Source organism: Ursus americanus, chromosome 21 (genome assembly GCF_024610735.1).
Source record: "Ursus americanus isolate L20-20 chromosome 21, mUrsAme1.1.p, whole genome shotgun sequence".
NCBI lineage: Eukaryota > Metazoa > Chordata > Mammalia > Carnivora > Ursidae > Ursus > Ursus americanus.
The window spans coordinates 53893152-53909838 of record NC_142147.1 but is presented as its reverse complement, the minus strand read 5'-3'; the positions used below and the strand labels follow the sequence as shown (position 1 = coordinate 53909838).

At 39.9% G+C, this 16687-nt stretch overlaps 1 protein-coding gene across 1 annotated transcript; it reads right to left on the bottom strand.

Moving 5' to 3' along the window:
• Positions 1 to 2248: 2248 nt before the first annotated feature.
• LOC123786902 (uncharacterized) lies at positions 2249 to 14925 on the bottom strand. Its single transcript, XM_087871175.1, has 4 exons — positions 14819 to 14925; positions 14215 to 14325; positions 10923 to 11049; positions 2249 to 6402 (listed from the first exon to the last, which is right to left on the bottom strand). The coding sequence occupies exons 2-4, from the start codon at positions 14227 to 14229 to the stop codon at positions 4613 to 4615; spliced, it is 1932 nt and encodes a 643-aa protein (XP_087727301.1). The 5' UTR covers positions 14230 to 14325; positions 14819 to 14925; the 3' UTR covers positions 2249 to 4612.
• Positions 14926 to 16687: the final 1762 nt, after the last annotated feature.

The window sequence follows — 16687 nt, the reverse complement described above, 5'->3', positions numbered from 1 at the left end:
AATATTGTGTCTGTTATAATTAGAGCGTCTCCTGCTCTCTTTTGGTTACCATTTGCATGGCATATCTTTTTCCATCCTTTCACTTTGAGGCTATGTGTAGCTTTAAATCTCAACTCTGTCAGCAGCATTGTTGAGTCTTTTTTTTTTTTAAGCCATCCAGTCACTCTGTATCTTTGATTGGATAATTCATTCATTTATATTCAGACTAATTATTGATAGGTAAGGACTTCCTGATATCATCTTATCAATTGCTTTTCTGACTGATTTGTAGTTCCCTTATTCTTTTTTTCCTCCTTCTGACTTCCTTGAGGAATTGATAGTTTTCTATATTGGTATGTCTTAATTTCCTTTTTTGTGTATCTATTGTACGTTTTTTCTTTGTTGCTATCACAAGGCTTACATAAACCATCTTGTATATCAGAGTCTATTTTATGCTAACAAATTTGATTGCATATAAGAACTTTATTCTTTGGGGTACCTGGCTGGCTCAGTCGATAGAGCGTGCAACTCTTGATCTCAGGGTTGTGAGCTCAAGTCCCACACTGGGTGTAGAGATTACTTAAAAAGTGAAAATTAAAAAAAAAAAGAACTTTATTCTTTATTCCCCTCTCACATTTTTTTGATGTCACTCTTTTTACATTGTATATGCATTAACATTGTATTTTTTTTACTTTTGTCCTTTCATGTTTATACTTGATCTAAGTGGTTAACACATGCCTATATTGCAGTATTATTCTGAATTTGACTATATACTTTTACCAGTGTGTTTTCTGTTTTCCTACTACTAATTAGCATTCTTTCATTTCAGTTGCAAATCCAGTCTCTGGGAATCCTCGAAACAGTTTCTCTAATTTCTTTCTTCTTTTTCTGTGTGTGTGTGTGTGTGTGTGTGTGTGTGTGTGTATGTATGACTGAGCCATACTTTTGTTTCTTTGCATTCCTCATAATTGTGTTGAAAAACCTGCATTTAAAATATAACAAGGAGGGGCGCCTGGGTGGCACAGCGGTTAAGCGTCTGCCTTCGGCTCAGGGCGTGATCCCAGCGTTGTGGGATCGAGCCCCACATCAGGCTCCTCCAATGGGAGCCTACTTCTTCCTCTCCCACTCCCCCTGCTTGTGTTCCCTCTCTCGCTGGCTGTCTCTATCTCTATCGAATAAATAAAATCTTTAAAAAAAAAAAATATATATATATATATAACAAGGAACTGTGGTAATCAGGTTTTCCTCCTTCTTTAGGGTTTGTTTTTGCTGATTGTTGTGGGTTATTTGTTTAGTGACATTTCCAAACTAATTTTGTAAAGGCTGTCTTCATTATCATGTATGATAAATGTAGTCTCCCTTCCCTTAGCTTAGTTATCATATCGTGGTTTGACAGAGATTTCACCAAATGCCTAGAGCTAAAAGAAAGAAAAGAGGAAAAGAAAAAGTAAGAAGAGGAAAAGAAAATACATTATTCTCTGATTGTTTGCAGATTTGCTCTTAGTTGTGACACTCCAACTCTTAGCCAGGCTATTTACCACTCTGTTCTTACCTTCACTTTCTGTTTGTGCAGAGCCAGAGGAAATAGCTTATGGTTTTCTCAGGTACTTTACTCTCCAGTATATGTGGACTTTATTCCACACACACATTTTTTTTTCCTCAGCCTCTCCCCATGCTTTTGGTCTTTCTAATGCTTGTCCCATTATCCCTTGTCCTAGTCTGCTGTGGTCCACACTTTTGCTTTTAAATGCTTTATGATTTTCAATGAAGTTTGCCAATGAGAAAAACCTATATGGAATTTGGAAGGCAAAAGTGAAGCAGAAAATGTTAATCTCAGGAGAAACCAGTGACTAGATAGACTTTGCAGACCTCTCCACCAGCTCTAACTACATACTTAAGGCAACCAGAGGCAGTAACTTCTCAAACATACGCATGATCTTTGGCTTCTCCATCCACCATGGGGCTTTAGGATGTAGTTGTCAGTGACTAACTCTGTGATCCACCAGTCTTTCATACATTTCACTGCTCAAACTCCTAAACTCTTAATTTATGTAATTCTTACTCTCGAACAATTGTATGTATATGTTTTCCTGACCAAACGCAGATTGTTACAATCCCTCAGAATATTACTATTTCCATATTTTCAAAGTCTAAAAATCTCAACCAGCATGACTGTACTGGTTCCATGGACCACTAGTCCTATCAATTCATCTCAGTGAAAGAGCAATTTTGATATTTTAAAATCTAGCAAAGGAACTCTGATGTTTAAAAATATTGAACAGACGGGACAACTGGAAATCTACATGGAACACAATAAAGCTGGACCCCTACCTTACACCATATACAAAAGGCAGACAAGATAGGCCACATATTGTATGATTTCATTTATACGAAATGCCCAGAATAGGGACAAACATAGAGACAGAAATTACAGTGCTGGTTTCCAAGGGGTGGGGGTGTGGAATGTTAAAGGGTATGGGTTTTTTTTTTGTGGGGTGATGAAATTGCTCTGGAGTTAGTAATGACAGGTTTTACAAAATTGTAAATACACAAAGAGCCATTTAATTGTGTATCAATTTTACAGCATGTGAATTATATATAAATAAAATGAACAAATATCTAATATATTTACATTGAATTCAGGAAAACATTCTGACAGACTGACTCTGCAATCTCCAGTGCAGTAGAAGTGATGATGACACCAGAGATAATGGCAGGAAAAGAATGAACTTTATATACTTTTCAGGTGAAATGAGCATATTTTAACCAAAATTCCAGTGTGACTTTCAGGGAAGTATTTAGGTCTCCTGCCTTCACATTTCAAGATGTCAGTTCATCTTGTAGCACTGCAATTATTACACTGAACTAAAAACATAAAGGACCCTCTTTCTTTACATTCATAGAGCACTTACTTTGTACCTTTCATTTTTATGTTGTAGAAGTTTCAAAACCACCCTTTTTTTTCCCAATTTTTTTACTGACTAAAGGGATGAAATGTAAATATATAAATTGATTTAAAAGGTGTGGAGGGAAAAGTGGTAAGGAAAAATTTTATAAGAAAATTAAAATGAATTTCTAACATAGTTGAAAAAGAACCATGAACCATAAGGCTTGTTACCATAATCTCAAATTTAGATTTTTCTAGCCTTTGAAAAATTACTCTCCTAGTAAAATCTTTAAATCATATTTATTGTCTGATAAAACTTCCACACATTAATTTTTATGAAACTGCCACAAAAATATCACAGGCAATTTATCTAAACAGTATTTCACAAATACTCTCAATAACATATTGTATAAAGAATCTTACCTGTGCAGCAGCAAAGGAAATGCAGTTATTAGCATGAGGAAAATTGTGGTCTTTCCCAACCAAGGAGTGAGACCCTTCAAAAGTAAATAGTCAGTGTTGAATTAGTCTAACCTCATTTTTTATTATTTGATTATTAACAGCTTTTAAGTCTCCCATCCCTCCTCCCATTCTACCTCACACCTACGTAGGCTGATTAGAAAGGCTCTGTACTGGGGCACCTGGGTGGCTCAGTCGTTAAGCGTCTGCCTTCTGCTCAGGGTGTGATCCCGGCGTTGTGTTCTGGGATCGAGCCCCGCATCAGGCTCCTCTGCTGGGAGCCTGCTTCTTCCTCTCCCACTCCCCCTGCTTGTGTTCCCTCTCTCGCTGGCTGTCTCTCTCTCTCTCTCTCTGTCAAATAAATAAAATGAAGGGGAGGGGAGGGGAGAGGAATAGGCTCTGTACTCTTTCTTTGGCACTGGTGGGAAGTTTATACCACATTCAGTACTGTTTCCTCAGCTCCACCATAAAAGCCCCATACCAACAAATCTGGAGAAGAGGGTCCTTAACACATTAATCATGACTTAGATTGTAGTATTACATCTATTATATGCCACTCATGGTGTCATTCAAATTTATATTATATTGGATTATAAATTCAGTGTTCTTGTTCTTCCAGGAAATTCTGGACATGAATGAACATCACTTAATGAAGTCTGCCCTTTTATCTTATTAAACCCTTCCAAGAGATCTTCATGGTGACATGGAAGGACTGCAATGGAAGTATAATATCCACAGATTTCAAACCTCAGGATAAAAATCACTGACGGTAATTTGGCCTTTGCAAGACACCTGAAATAAACTATTTAATAAAATGAAGGTAACAGGACCTTTCCACTGGGATCCTTATAACTTTAATAGCCATTATAGGTATTTTGATTTTTAATCAATTATCAATTATTAAATTTATTTAGAACTTAATAATCTTTCAGAATTTAAGAGACTGTTTTCTCAACCATGAATTATCTGATGTGTAGCTAGTTGTGAGAAATGGTTAAACAATTTATCACATTCATTACCGTTTTAAGGTTTCTCTACAATATAAATTCTTTGGTGAATCCTGAGGCCAGATCATTGTCTAAAGGCCTTGCCACTTTCAAGACATTTGTAAGTTTTCTCTCTGATGTGAATTCTCTCATGACCCCTAAGGTAAACATTTGAACATCTGATAAAAGTTTAACACATCCATTACATTTATAAGGTTTTTCTCTGGTAGGAGATAATATTACATTTGTTTTATCTTTGGATAAAAGCCTTGCCATACCCATTACATTTTTCTGGCTTCTTTCAAAGATGCATATTCTGGTGTTTAATTAACTGGGAGCCCTGGTTACAGGCTTTGCCAAATACATGACTTTTATATGGTTTCTGTTCGGTATGGATTCTTTGATGCTGAGTAGGGCTTGAACACACATTAAAGGTTTTGCTACATACATGACATTTGTGAGGTTTCTCTTCAGTACAAATTCTCTGATAATCCCCAGTGCTTGATCTTTGGATAAAGGCAGTTCTACATATATTAGGTTTACAATGTTTCTTTTTAGTATGCATTTTCTGATGTCTAGTAAGATTTGCAAATTGGGTAAAGGCCTTGTCACATTCATTACATTTGTAAGGTCTCTCCCCGGTATGGATTCTTTGATGTCGGGTAAGGCTCGAACACACATTAAAGGCTTTGCCACACTCATTACATTTATAAGGCTTCTCTCCAGTATGAATTATCTGGTGTATGACAAGGTTAGAGGACTGGTTAAAGGCTTTGCCACATTCTTTACATTTGTAAGGCTTTTCTCCACTATGGATTCTCTTATGCTGAGTAAGGCTTGAACGCTCCATAAAGGCTTTCCCACACTCATTACATTTGTAAGGTTTCTCTCCTGTATGAACTCTCTGATGAATTATAAGATTTGAATGTTGACTACAGACTTTGTCACATACATTACATTTATATGGTTTCTCTCCAGTATGGATTCTCTGGTGTCTCGTGAGGTGTGAGATACGGTTAAAGGATTTGTCACACTCATTACATTTGTAAGATCTCTGCCCAGAGTGAATTCTCTGATGATTAGTGAGATTCGAGCTTCCTCTAAAAGTCTTCCCACATTCATTACATTTATAAGGTTTCTCTCCAGTATGGATTCTCTTATGTCGAGTAAGGCTTGAATACTCAGAAAAGACTTTGCCACACTCATTACATTTGTAAGGTTTCTCTCCAGTATGAATTTTCTGATGCCGTGCAAGATTTGAATTTTGACTACAGCCCTTGCCACATATGTTACATTTATATGGTTTCTCTCTGGTATGGATTCTCTGATGTCTAGTAAGTTTTGCAAATTGGGTAAAAGCTTTGCCACACTCATTACATTTGTAAGGCCTCTGCCCAGAATGAATTCTCTGATGACTAGTGAGGTTTGAGCTTTCTCCAAAAGCCTTCCCACAATCATTACATTTGTAAGACTTTTCACTAATAGGTGTTTTTTGATGTGTAAGTAATGAAGGATGCATAAAACGTTTTCCAGATTTATTACAAACGTTCATGTTGATGCTAGGAGGAATTCTTTGAAGTGGTGAGGTGGAACTATTGTTGAACTCTACTTGATTATATTCATAAATTTTCTCTTCAGTTTGAAACTTCTGAAGGTCAGCCAGATGTGACTGCAACTTTAATCCAATTCCATTTTCAAAACATTTTATATACTTGTTTCCTGCACAGGTTATGTTATTTTTTAGTTTTAACAAATACCTTTTATATGACTTCTCATGTTCATAATATTGGTAAGTACTTTTTCTTACAGAAATACTCCGCTTTAGAGGGAAAGCATTCCAGGATTTGTTATGCTGTTGATCTCTTCTACCAGTGAAATTTTGGTTATGGGTTGTGGTTACTCCTTTGTAATTTGTTTCATCATATGTATACTGACTTTCAAATGCATGCATATTTGGCTGGACTTCTCTGAAGCCAAAATTCTTGATGTCATTTCTTTTGTGTCTTTCCAACATCAATCTTTGGAATAATTCTTCTTTGTTAATATCCTCTTTTGGTGATAATTCCTTAATCATACTTCTAACAGAGATATCTGAAAGATATAAAGAACCATAGGTTTCCTAGTAATAGAGTTGTAAAGTGAATACATACCTTGAAAACATAGTATTAGGCCAAAAGTAATGCTTATATAGCTATAAAACTTCTGAACCATAGTATGCAAATATTTAGGAATAAAGGGAATCAGATTCCTCAGTAAAGAAAGGATGTTTACACATAGATAAAATTATTTTCAGGAAAGCCTAGTTCCAACACCCTATGGTCAAACCACTCAGAGTATTTACATAAGCCCTGAAACAAGTGATATCTTTCTGTTGACACCCCAAAGTACTCACCAATTGGCACTAGACATTTGGGTGTTTCATAATTGAAGGAAAGCAATATTATATTAATGCATATACACATACCTAATTATTTAGGTACAATTATAAAGGCTAAAGCAGAGGAATATATCCATAAGGTAAATAATACCATAAACAAACTTATCTAACAAATAAATGGCAATTCACAAATACAAAATAAAAATAGCACTGAGAAAATGGGAAGAACTTGATAAAACAATTGTAAGAATAACAAAATATTGTTCTGAATTTCTATAATAAAACTATATTCATGCAGAATAGGCATTTTACAACATTAACCATTGGAGCATGACAGTTGTAATACATAAAAGATATTTAAGAACCATTATCTGTAAATCATAATAAAAATGAATCAAACATTTTAGAAACCCACATAAATCCAGAAGATAAATAATAAGCCAACACAATTACAAACCATTATAAGCATCCAACTCTTGGTTTTGGCTCAGGTCATGATCCTAGGGTCCTGGGATTGAGCCCCACGGTGGGCTCCATGCTCAGTGCAGAGTCTGCTGAGATTCTCCCTCTCCCTCTGCCCCTCCGCCCATGCTCTTTTCCTCTCTCTCTCTCTCTCAAATAAATAAATCTTTAAAAAATAATAATAGTGTTTCTTTTATAGCCTCCTCTATCTGAACTCTCATATTTGGAGCTCTTCACACAATTGCTGGCATAAAGAGACATGAGGTGAGGGATGCTCTTACTATATATATTAGTGGATATGTAGCTATTATTGTGAATCAATGGAAATTATGTGTACTTATCCAAAATTAATAAATTCTGACTTCGTTAACTGTCACCACAACATAGGCAACCTCAAGGGGGAACTAACCGAATGACACTCAGTGGGGAATGGATTTTACTGAAGGGCAGTGTTAGTAGCAGGGGATTACGGAAACAACTTCTGGCAGTGCCATGCAGGAGGCAGATGTGCAGAGAGGTGGCCAGCGACATAAGCACTTGGCTGTAGCCAGAGAACAGGAGAGTACTGACGGGTGGGTCAACAAGGACCAGGTGAATTTTTTATGGAGCCCAGTTTAAAAGATGAAGATCAAAACAGCCTTCAAGTGTTAACTGAAGAATGTAATTTCCAGAACATGAAAACTTTTGTGGAAAACACAAGGAGTTATAAGCAATTGCGGTGAGGATGTACATGGAGTGGAAGAGACTGGCTAAATTCCCAATAAAATACAATGAGAAAGTCAAATATAAGTTTAGTATACCAAGATGTGTACATGATGAATCTAGACAGGGAAATTAATTACTGGAATAAAGCATTTTGTACCAAAATACAAAAAGTCAGTAAAATTCAAATAAAATCCAAGAAGTTGTATTTAGAAAACTTAAAATATACGAGAGAAAAAGCAAGGTAATCCTGTATGACAAATTATGGCAAATCAATTTAATGATTTCCGGGATGAACAGAGTAATTTAATTAAAAAATATTTTTTCAAGATAGCCAATGTTCCCAATTTTACAAATCCAATCAATTTGAGAAAAAGGTACTTTCATAATAGGTAAATCAGGTGACAGAGAAATAAAGGGACTAAGATAATTTTTTCACAAAATTCAGGAGTTTGAATAGGTTTTAGGGAAACTGCTGCTGAGCCATAACCCTCAACACTCAAGAATCAAATCTTTCAATATATGTATATTAAAATATGTATTCCTTGATCCAGTAGTCCACAAACCACAGCTATAAAACAGAATTCTGAGTGACATCGAAAATATGTTAATTAATCATTCAGTTTTTAAAAGTTCATTTTTAATTCATGAAAATGTACATGATGACAACTGCCGTGGTTTAAACATAAATTAGAATTTAAAAATGGAGGCATAATATTGTACATCAGAAAGTAATATAACACTGTATGTTAACTATCCTGGAATTAAAAAAAAAAAAGAAGGTATCACTTAACTTCATAAGTTCCCTCAAGATGCATCACCATCATATTTATTTGAAGGAGAGTGAACACTATTGCATGCAGGGGGTGAACAATTTGGCACAAACCATACTTTGGTCAAAGCCTCACAGAAAAATGGTCACAACAATGTTCTCCTTGGGATAAGTTCGTACATCTATGATTGCTGGCTCAAACGGAATGATCATTAGATATCTGATCAATATTGCCGCACTACCCTCGAGAGACTCTGTGACACTCCGCAATGCAAAGAGCAGAAAGAGAACTACAATCACTTATTAGTCAGACCTCCTGTTACTTTCTATCTCAGCCTCCCTAGGACTTGCTGACCACTCCACTCAGTGGTTACCTGGGCACTTCTCTAAGTGGCAGGAAAGCACTGTAATACATTAATCAAAGTGTTCTCCTTCAAAAATTTTGTTACCCGATAAACCCCCTCTATGGGTAAGTCCACCAGAAGTTGTCCATCATCTAAAAGTGGGTTATCACAGCAGAAAAAGGATATTTCAGACCCTAGGAAAATAGGCAAAGCTGCACAGACTTAGGAGAATGCAAAATCTGGACAAGCCAAGTTTTGTCCGCATCACTAGCCTAGGCAGAGCGCAGGAAGGAGAATAGGCAAGACAAGAGAAGTAAAGCAAGGGGCTCGATTTTGCAGGGTCTTTGAGAGAACAGACATGCTCCCCATGTAGGACTGGATTTCAAAGAGACAATCTCTCTGTCCACCGTCTGTATAGTACTGCTGACTAACCATCGCAGAAGACCCACCCCAGGGGCGCCTGGGTGGCTCAGTCATTAGGCATCTGCCTTCGGCTCAGGGCGTGATTCCAGGGTCCTGGGATCAAGCCCCGAATCGGGCTCCCTGCTCTGCTGGGAGCCTGCTTCTTCCTCTCCCACTCCCCCTGCTTGTGTTCCCTCTCTTGCTGGCCGTCTCTCTGTCAAATAAATAAATAAAATCTTCAAAAAAAAAAAAAAAGACCCACCCCATTGCTTGGTTATACTCTTGATGTGTGGCAAAAGCAGGACAGACAAAATGGCTAGGAGGCCTTGAGACAGTCCCATGCAGCCTTGGGGCCCCAAGTGCAATGGGGGAGCAGCCAACGTTTTCCTATCTCCCAAACATAGGAACTGAGGATGAAACCTGGACAGGTCCTGGAGTAAGGACTACAGAGGAACTGACGGATCAGTTGGAATCAGATGGAATCAAGTGTGGAAGGAGAGACCAGAGGAAACGAGGACCCCTATGAAACAGCCCTCCTCATCCCTCTCAAAGCCAAGGGACCAAAAAGGTCACAGCAGCCTGATAATAGTGTTGCAGGTCATGATAAAGACTGCCATTGTCTGCGTCAGTTGGAATGCCCTGTCTGCAGAACAGAGTAATGGGGGAGATTTCCTTTGAGTGCTCACAAGTACTTTTCTTTTCTTTTTTTTTTTTTTAAGATTTTATTTATTTATTTGACAGAGAGAGCACCAGCCAGCGAGAGAGGGAACACAAGCAGGGGGAGTGGGAGAGGAAGAAGAAGGCTTCCAGCGGAGGAGCCTGATGTGGGGCTCGATCCCAGAACGCCAGGATCACATGTGAGCCGAAGGCAGACGCTTAACGACTGAGCCACCCACGTGCCCCTCACAAGTACTTTTCTTTTCTCACAGACCTCTCCTCTTTGGGGAGAGTTTCTCAAACAATATTTGATGAAGCAGTTTCATCTCTGATCATCTCAGCTGTTACCAGTGTTCACATCTTTGATATAGTCCCACCCACTTGGTTTTTACACTATTTTCACCTCGCCCTCCACAGCCCTCGGCTCTGTCCATAATATTCAGGTCAGAGAAATTCCTGCTTATGAGAAAGGAGAGTTACGTGCTGGGGCTTTTCCAGAATATCATCCCAGCCCTTTGTTCAGCTGAGGACGGAAGATGTTACAGATGGGTCTACATTAATTTTGTCCACTGACTGGCTTAGGAAATATTTTACATATATAGACATCTAGCTTCTCTTCTGGAATTACTGACTCAGATGCATAGGAGTAAAACCAGGGAATCCAATATTGTAAAATTTTGCTACAAGGTTTTGTGATTACTCAAGTAGTAAAAGCAACATTAATCTAGTGAGGAGTGGGCAGATCATCTGAAGAAAAGAGGAGACGGAAGTCCAGGTGCCACCTCATGAAGCTTTCAATTCAGAGTCAATATGGCTTCAATCAGTCTAGCAGGGCAGGGGCCCCCAAGAAACTCACTAGGGCAGATCCCAAGATTTAGAGAGACATTATCCTCACCCAGGGAGACCAGGTTCCTGTAGTTCTCCAACATCACGTCCCTGTACAAGGCCCTCTGAGCAGGGTCCAGGCACTCCCACTCCTCCGCAGAGAATTCTACGGCCACATCCCTGAAGGTCAACAGCACCTGTAACGAAAAACACATTTCACTAAGAAACCATGGGGAGAGTTCTTATCTTCACACAAATTAGAGGAGAGAGGTGCAAGGACTGATTTGGCTGCAGTGACATATCAGTGTGAGATCATTTTGAGCAAGTCATAGGATCCCTAATTTTGTGTTATTATACTTCTCAACCAGAGAACATAAATCCACAGATCACTGTGCATGCCACAATTTTGTGAACAAAACATACAAACAAAAAATGCACCACGAGGTGGACTATACAGAAGTGCTAGACAGTGCATCTTACACACCAATTATTTCTCTGATGAGCCGCACTATGAGCAGTGTCTGTAAAGATTACAAAGTTCACTGTGCCTTTTAAGAAAGTATAAAATCTAAGAATGTGATGATGATTATAATGGCAGAAACAAAAAGTTTTTAAGCATTTAGGACGTACTAAATATTACCCAAATGGGTATTATTTTGTGTAATAACATTAGAGAAATATCTGTGTCCATCTTACAGAGGAGACTGTCAGAGAGACTCTAAGAAACTAGCCTTGGGTCAGAGAACTAAGAAATGGTAGAGTCGGCACCGGAACCAGGTGTTTGGAATTTAGAATTGAACCTGAAGAATCACAGAGTTAAGTAACAGATGCAGCTTTAAAAGTACTTTGATAGCAGGTTTCCTAAGTGAGAAAACATGAAACAAGTTTGAAGCTAAAAACATGGACCTGCAGAAAATGTCACTATATATGCACATACATAGTATGTTACTAGTCTTACCACTATTGATTCACTAATGAGTTAGTGTACAAAAGAATTTAAGGCCATGAAAAATTCCTATGAACAATTTTCAAAGGTTAAAATAAATACAAAAGTTACTTATGAAGAATGCATCTTTTATATATACCATAGGTTTCTGCTCACATACAACCACGCACACATAAACACAATTTCAGTAAAAGTAGTCCTCTCAGATTTTTGGGATGAATTTTTTAAATATTTTTTTTTAAATTCATGTGTATTTCAGTATTTTTGGTCAAATGGACATTTAGAAATTGTTCTTATTTTTAATTAGGTTGTCAACATTACTCTGTACTAGCCCCGTTAAAAAAAATACAAAAATGAAAATAGAAAACTTTACCTTTTCCACTAAATACTTATGTGCAAATCAAAATTTTGTCCATTTAAATGTCCATTTAAGCATAAGCCTAGGGGGGTTTATCCAATAATAAATCAATGTTTGAAGATTATACAAATTTATTAATGTTCTATATTAATCAATTAAAATAGAAAAAATATGAAAGCATTAGATCTTTTAAGAAATAACTGGATAACTAAAAATCATGCTGAAAAAAAAAATTAGAGGCATCAAGTAAGGAAATTCCAGTAAACACCATGACTGACAGTAAACAACAGAAGCATTTTCACTAAAACTGAGGCTGACACAAGGGATGATGGCCAGGGCTCCTGCTATTCGCCACTGCACACAATGCCTGGACACTGGGAACCATGAAGGATACATGCGCCTTTATTCAGAGAATGTTTTAATGAGGATCTAAAAGAACAAGTTATCTCTATGTTTATTAGCATGAAAACAACTCCAAGATTTGTGTGCAGAATAAAATATCACAATATAACATTCACTGAAGAATCTTAACTAAAATCACCTAATGATAGGTAAATGCATTTTTATGAGACATACACTTAAAATCTTCCACAGAATAGGCAATAGTGATTACAAATTTGGTGAGTGATGATGGAGGGCATGACAGGGAAGGAGAAGTTTTACTTCTTAGTCCAAAATGTGCAACACTGTGGAGTTTTACCTCAAAACAGATATATGGCATGTAATGTTTAAAACAAAAGAAATGTAATATTTTAGTAACAATTGGTGGAAATAGAATTTGGCTCCAGCCACTCTGATGACAAAGACTAAGTTTTTGCTCCAACGTAATGGCTGAAACATTTTTAGGTAAAACACCTGCTACACAAAAGTCCCTGGATGAACAAGGGTCTTCATGAGATGGATATGCTGTGAGTGATGTTAAAGAACTTACTGTTAAAACAAATTATACAATAAAACATCCTTTATCATTGGAGTGTTTCAGAACTTTCTGTTCTAATCCAAATCATTAATATTTTAGAGCCAGAAACATGCTGATTCACTTGTTCAGCTTCAAACGCCTTGTAAAATCAGGGACCACAGGTTTCCCCTTCTCAGTCTTATTTTCCAGCTGTTCCTGCCTATTAATATGGCCCATTAATGTGCAGTTCTTTTTTTTCCTTTTTCAAGTTTGTATTTAAGTTCTTGTTAGTTTACCTGTAGTGTAATACTGTTTTCAGGAGAATTTAGTGATTCATCGCTTACATGTAACAGTCCGTGCTCAACAGGACAAGTGCCCTCCTTAATACCTATCACCCCATCACCCACCTACCTCCCTCCATCACCCCTAAGTTTGTTCTCTACCATTAAGAGGCTCTATGATTTGCTTCCCTCTCTCTCTGTTTCTCCCCTTCCCATATGTTCATCTGCTTTGTTTCTTAAATTCCGTATGAGTGAAATCCTAGGATATTTGTCTTTCTCTGCCTTATTTTGCTTAATGCTGTTGTTTTTTTTTTAAGATTTTATTTATTTGACACAGAGCGAGACAGCACAAGCAGGGGGAGCAGCAGAGGGAGGGGGAGAAGCGCCCCCCCCCTCAACCCCTAAGCAAAGAGCCTGACTTGGGACTGGATCCCAGGATTCTGGGATCATGACCTGAGCGAAAGCAGACGCTTATCCAACAGACCCACCGAGGCACCCGTTAATGCTGTTTTTCATAACGCAGTTCTTCTTAATGCCGCTCTACAAGGAACTGACAGTGCATTCACACTCATCTCCTAAAACAATCCCCTTTGCCAACTTCACTGCCACCAAAGTCTCACTCGCAGTTTCTGATTCACGCCTGAGTATGTAACTTCCCCGTGATGATCCCCCAACAGGGCCTCTTCACAGGTTCCCTGTCTCTGGGTCATGGTGAGATGGAATGTAAGTGGAGATGAGAGGCACTGAGGCAAGGCTGGGGTGAGTTCAAGCGAACGTCAGGCAGGTCCCTTGAGAGCTTGAGAGTACATTACCAAGTCCAAAAACCCTAGCATTTCAGGAAAGAGAGACACAAGGAACAACCAAGAATGTGAATTTTACCTGGGAACGAGTCATTTTTGCCTCCTCGTCCTTTCCTCTTCCTCTGGACTTCTCGGATACGATCAGTCTTGACAAGTGGACGGTGAGCGCTGAACACAGGCTGTGTCATGCCTAGAATGAACAGACCCCCTTCCTGTGATACAACCACGCACACGGGGAGGACCTCAAGTAAAGACAGTCCTCTGCCGCCCACTGCCCCAGGAGGGGCTCGTGAACACAGAGACAGGCCAGTGAGACGGTTTCTCCCCCTTTTCTTCACAGCTCACTGCGCCGCGGTGAAGGCCACGCGTTCTGCGGCGGCCGCCGCCCTGACCGACCGCCGCACCGACCAGAGCCCCACCTTTATGGATCCCGGACGGAGGAATGGGAGGCAGTGAAGCACCTGAAGCGGCGGTCTCCACGAACCGAGGGGCTAGAAGCGGGCACGGCCGCTGCGACCCGGGGCTGGCGGGCCTCGGAACGTCTCACGGCGACGCCGGGACCCATCGTGGGCAGGAAGGCGAGGACCGCAGTTGTAACCTCCACAAGAACCCCGGTGTGGGAGACTGGAGGTTATGGGGCCGCGAAGCACGGGTTTGAAATTGAATACCCGAAATTCACTCACCCGAGCGTTTCCGTCACTCAGCTCAATTCACTTCCCGGTCTGGAGGCAAGTGAGCGCGCCCACGGGAGAGCAGGTTACAGGGGGCGGGAGTTGGGCAGGGACGCGTCCGGCGAGAGGCGGGACTTCACGAATGGTTGACACCCGGCAGGAAGCGCGTGGTGGGGGGCGGGCCCAAACACGGGGGCGGAGCCTCGAGTCGCCCCGCCCCCGCAGGTTGGTCTGTTGGTCCTTTCCGGCTGTGCTTGCTTCTCCGCTTTTTGATCACCGCCGTGCAGCAGAGCTGCTTCCTGCCTGTTCTAAGTTAATGTTTCTAAATTTAAAGTAAAAGAGTAATGAGGGCCGCTTATATTAAAAGCGGAGATATTCTCAACAAGTTGAGAATGGCTAAATTCAAAATCTTTTGGTGCGAGCAGGTGGAGATGTATGTGTGTCTTGTTAAGCGATGGAAACTGGAATGTGATCACTCAGGTGATCCGTCGGGAGGAAGCCTCTCCTTGGACCTGCTTACAACAGGGCAGCTGGCTTCCCCCAGGGCAAGTGGTTCAGGAAAGAAAGAGGGAGTCCAGTATCTTTTATAACCTAACCTCAGAAATGACGACTGTTACTTCTGCCGGATTCTGTCGGTCCCGCAGGCTCTTCTGTAATTGCCGCCGCTCAGGCAACCGCTGTCCTGCTTTTCCCTGGCCTGACCAGGTTCCTGAGAAATAGGACTTTTCATTCTAAAACTGGGAAAGTTCTGTGCAAACTGGGCCAGTGGAGCACACTAGCTGCTGTGCCACTGACCTTCCCAGCCACTCTCCACCCAATCTGCTTTCTCTCCTTCCCTCCTCTTCCTTTTTTCCCCACCTCCACCCCTTCTGTGTTCTCTCCTCTCCTTTCCTCTTCTCTTCCTTTTTCATCACTTCCAGGTGTGAAGAGAGAGTGGCAAACACATTCCTGGCCTGGGTCCTAGTGACAACTTTAGCCAAAAAAGAATGAAGAGGTGGGTGTCACCCTCAAGTGTGTAGACCTTTCAGGTGGCATGACAGGGAGTAAAAGCTGCCTATGAGAAACAAAGTCCTCAGGAGTTCTTCCAACAGTGAAAACAAGCACAAACCAGGTGAGAAGAGCCTGTCTATTCTTGTCCCAATACCTGCAGTTGGTACCCCCACCCAGGATGTTCACAGACATGCACTGCTTGTGGGATGGGGTGGGTGGTAAATTATTCCATTACCAACCAACTCATCAACTGATGGAATTAATGAAATAATGTAAGGTGTTTCCCGGAGGTCCCCCAACAGAGTGAGGTGATAAAGGGTCTGCCTACTGTAGCAAACTGACAGAAATTCGAGAAGGAACATACTGTGGGCTTTAAGACTAGGTTACAACATCTGTTTGGCTAGCAGAAATCTCATCCATTAGACAACAGCCAAAGCTGTGCTTTGTTTAGATGCTGTGAAAATTAATAATGAGAAACCTCATTAAAATGGAATTAGGAACTATTGGCAGGGGGAGTTCTCACGCCCTACCCCTCCTAATCAATTGCAGACCCAAGAGGAAAAGATGGACTTGACCTTGCACTTGGACACTACTCTACTACTCTAATCTCCCCAACCTCGGCAGCAGCTCAGCCAATGAAAAGCCACCATACTGCAAACTTCCAGTTTACACCAATGAACTGTTAGTTTATGATGGCCTTCCCAACTTAACCCTTTTCTCCTCAAAAAGTGTCTCTCTCTTTTGTTCCCCATTCTTGCTTAGGGTTTTGCAGTAGCTTGTTTGTCCCAGATTGCAATTCTCTTTTATTCTCAAATAAACCCATCTTTTGTTGTAAAATAACCAGCAGTTTTTATCTTTAAGGTTAACAGTGCGAAACTTTATCCCTACATG

Excerpts from the sequence above, each read along its gene's own strand:
- LOC123786902 (XM_087871175.1), bottom strand. Across the intron at positions 6,403-10,922 it reads CAGGAACCTGGTCTCCCTGG|ATATCTCTGTTAGAAGTATG; the intron begins GTGAGGATAATG and ends TATATCTTTCAG.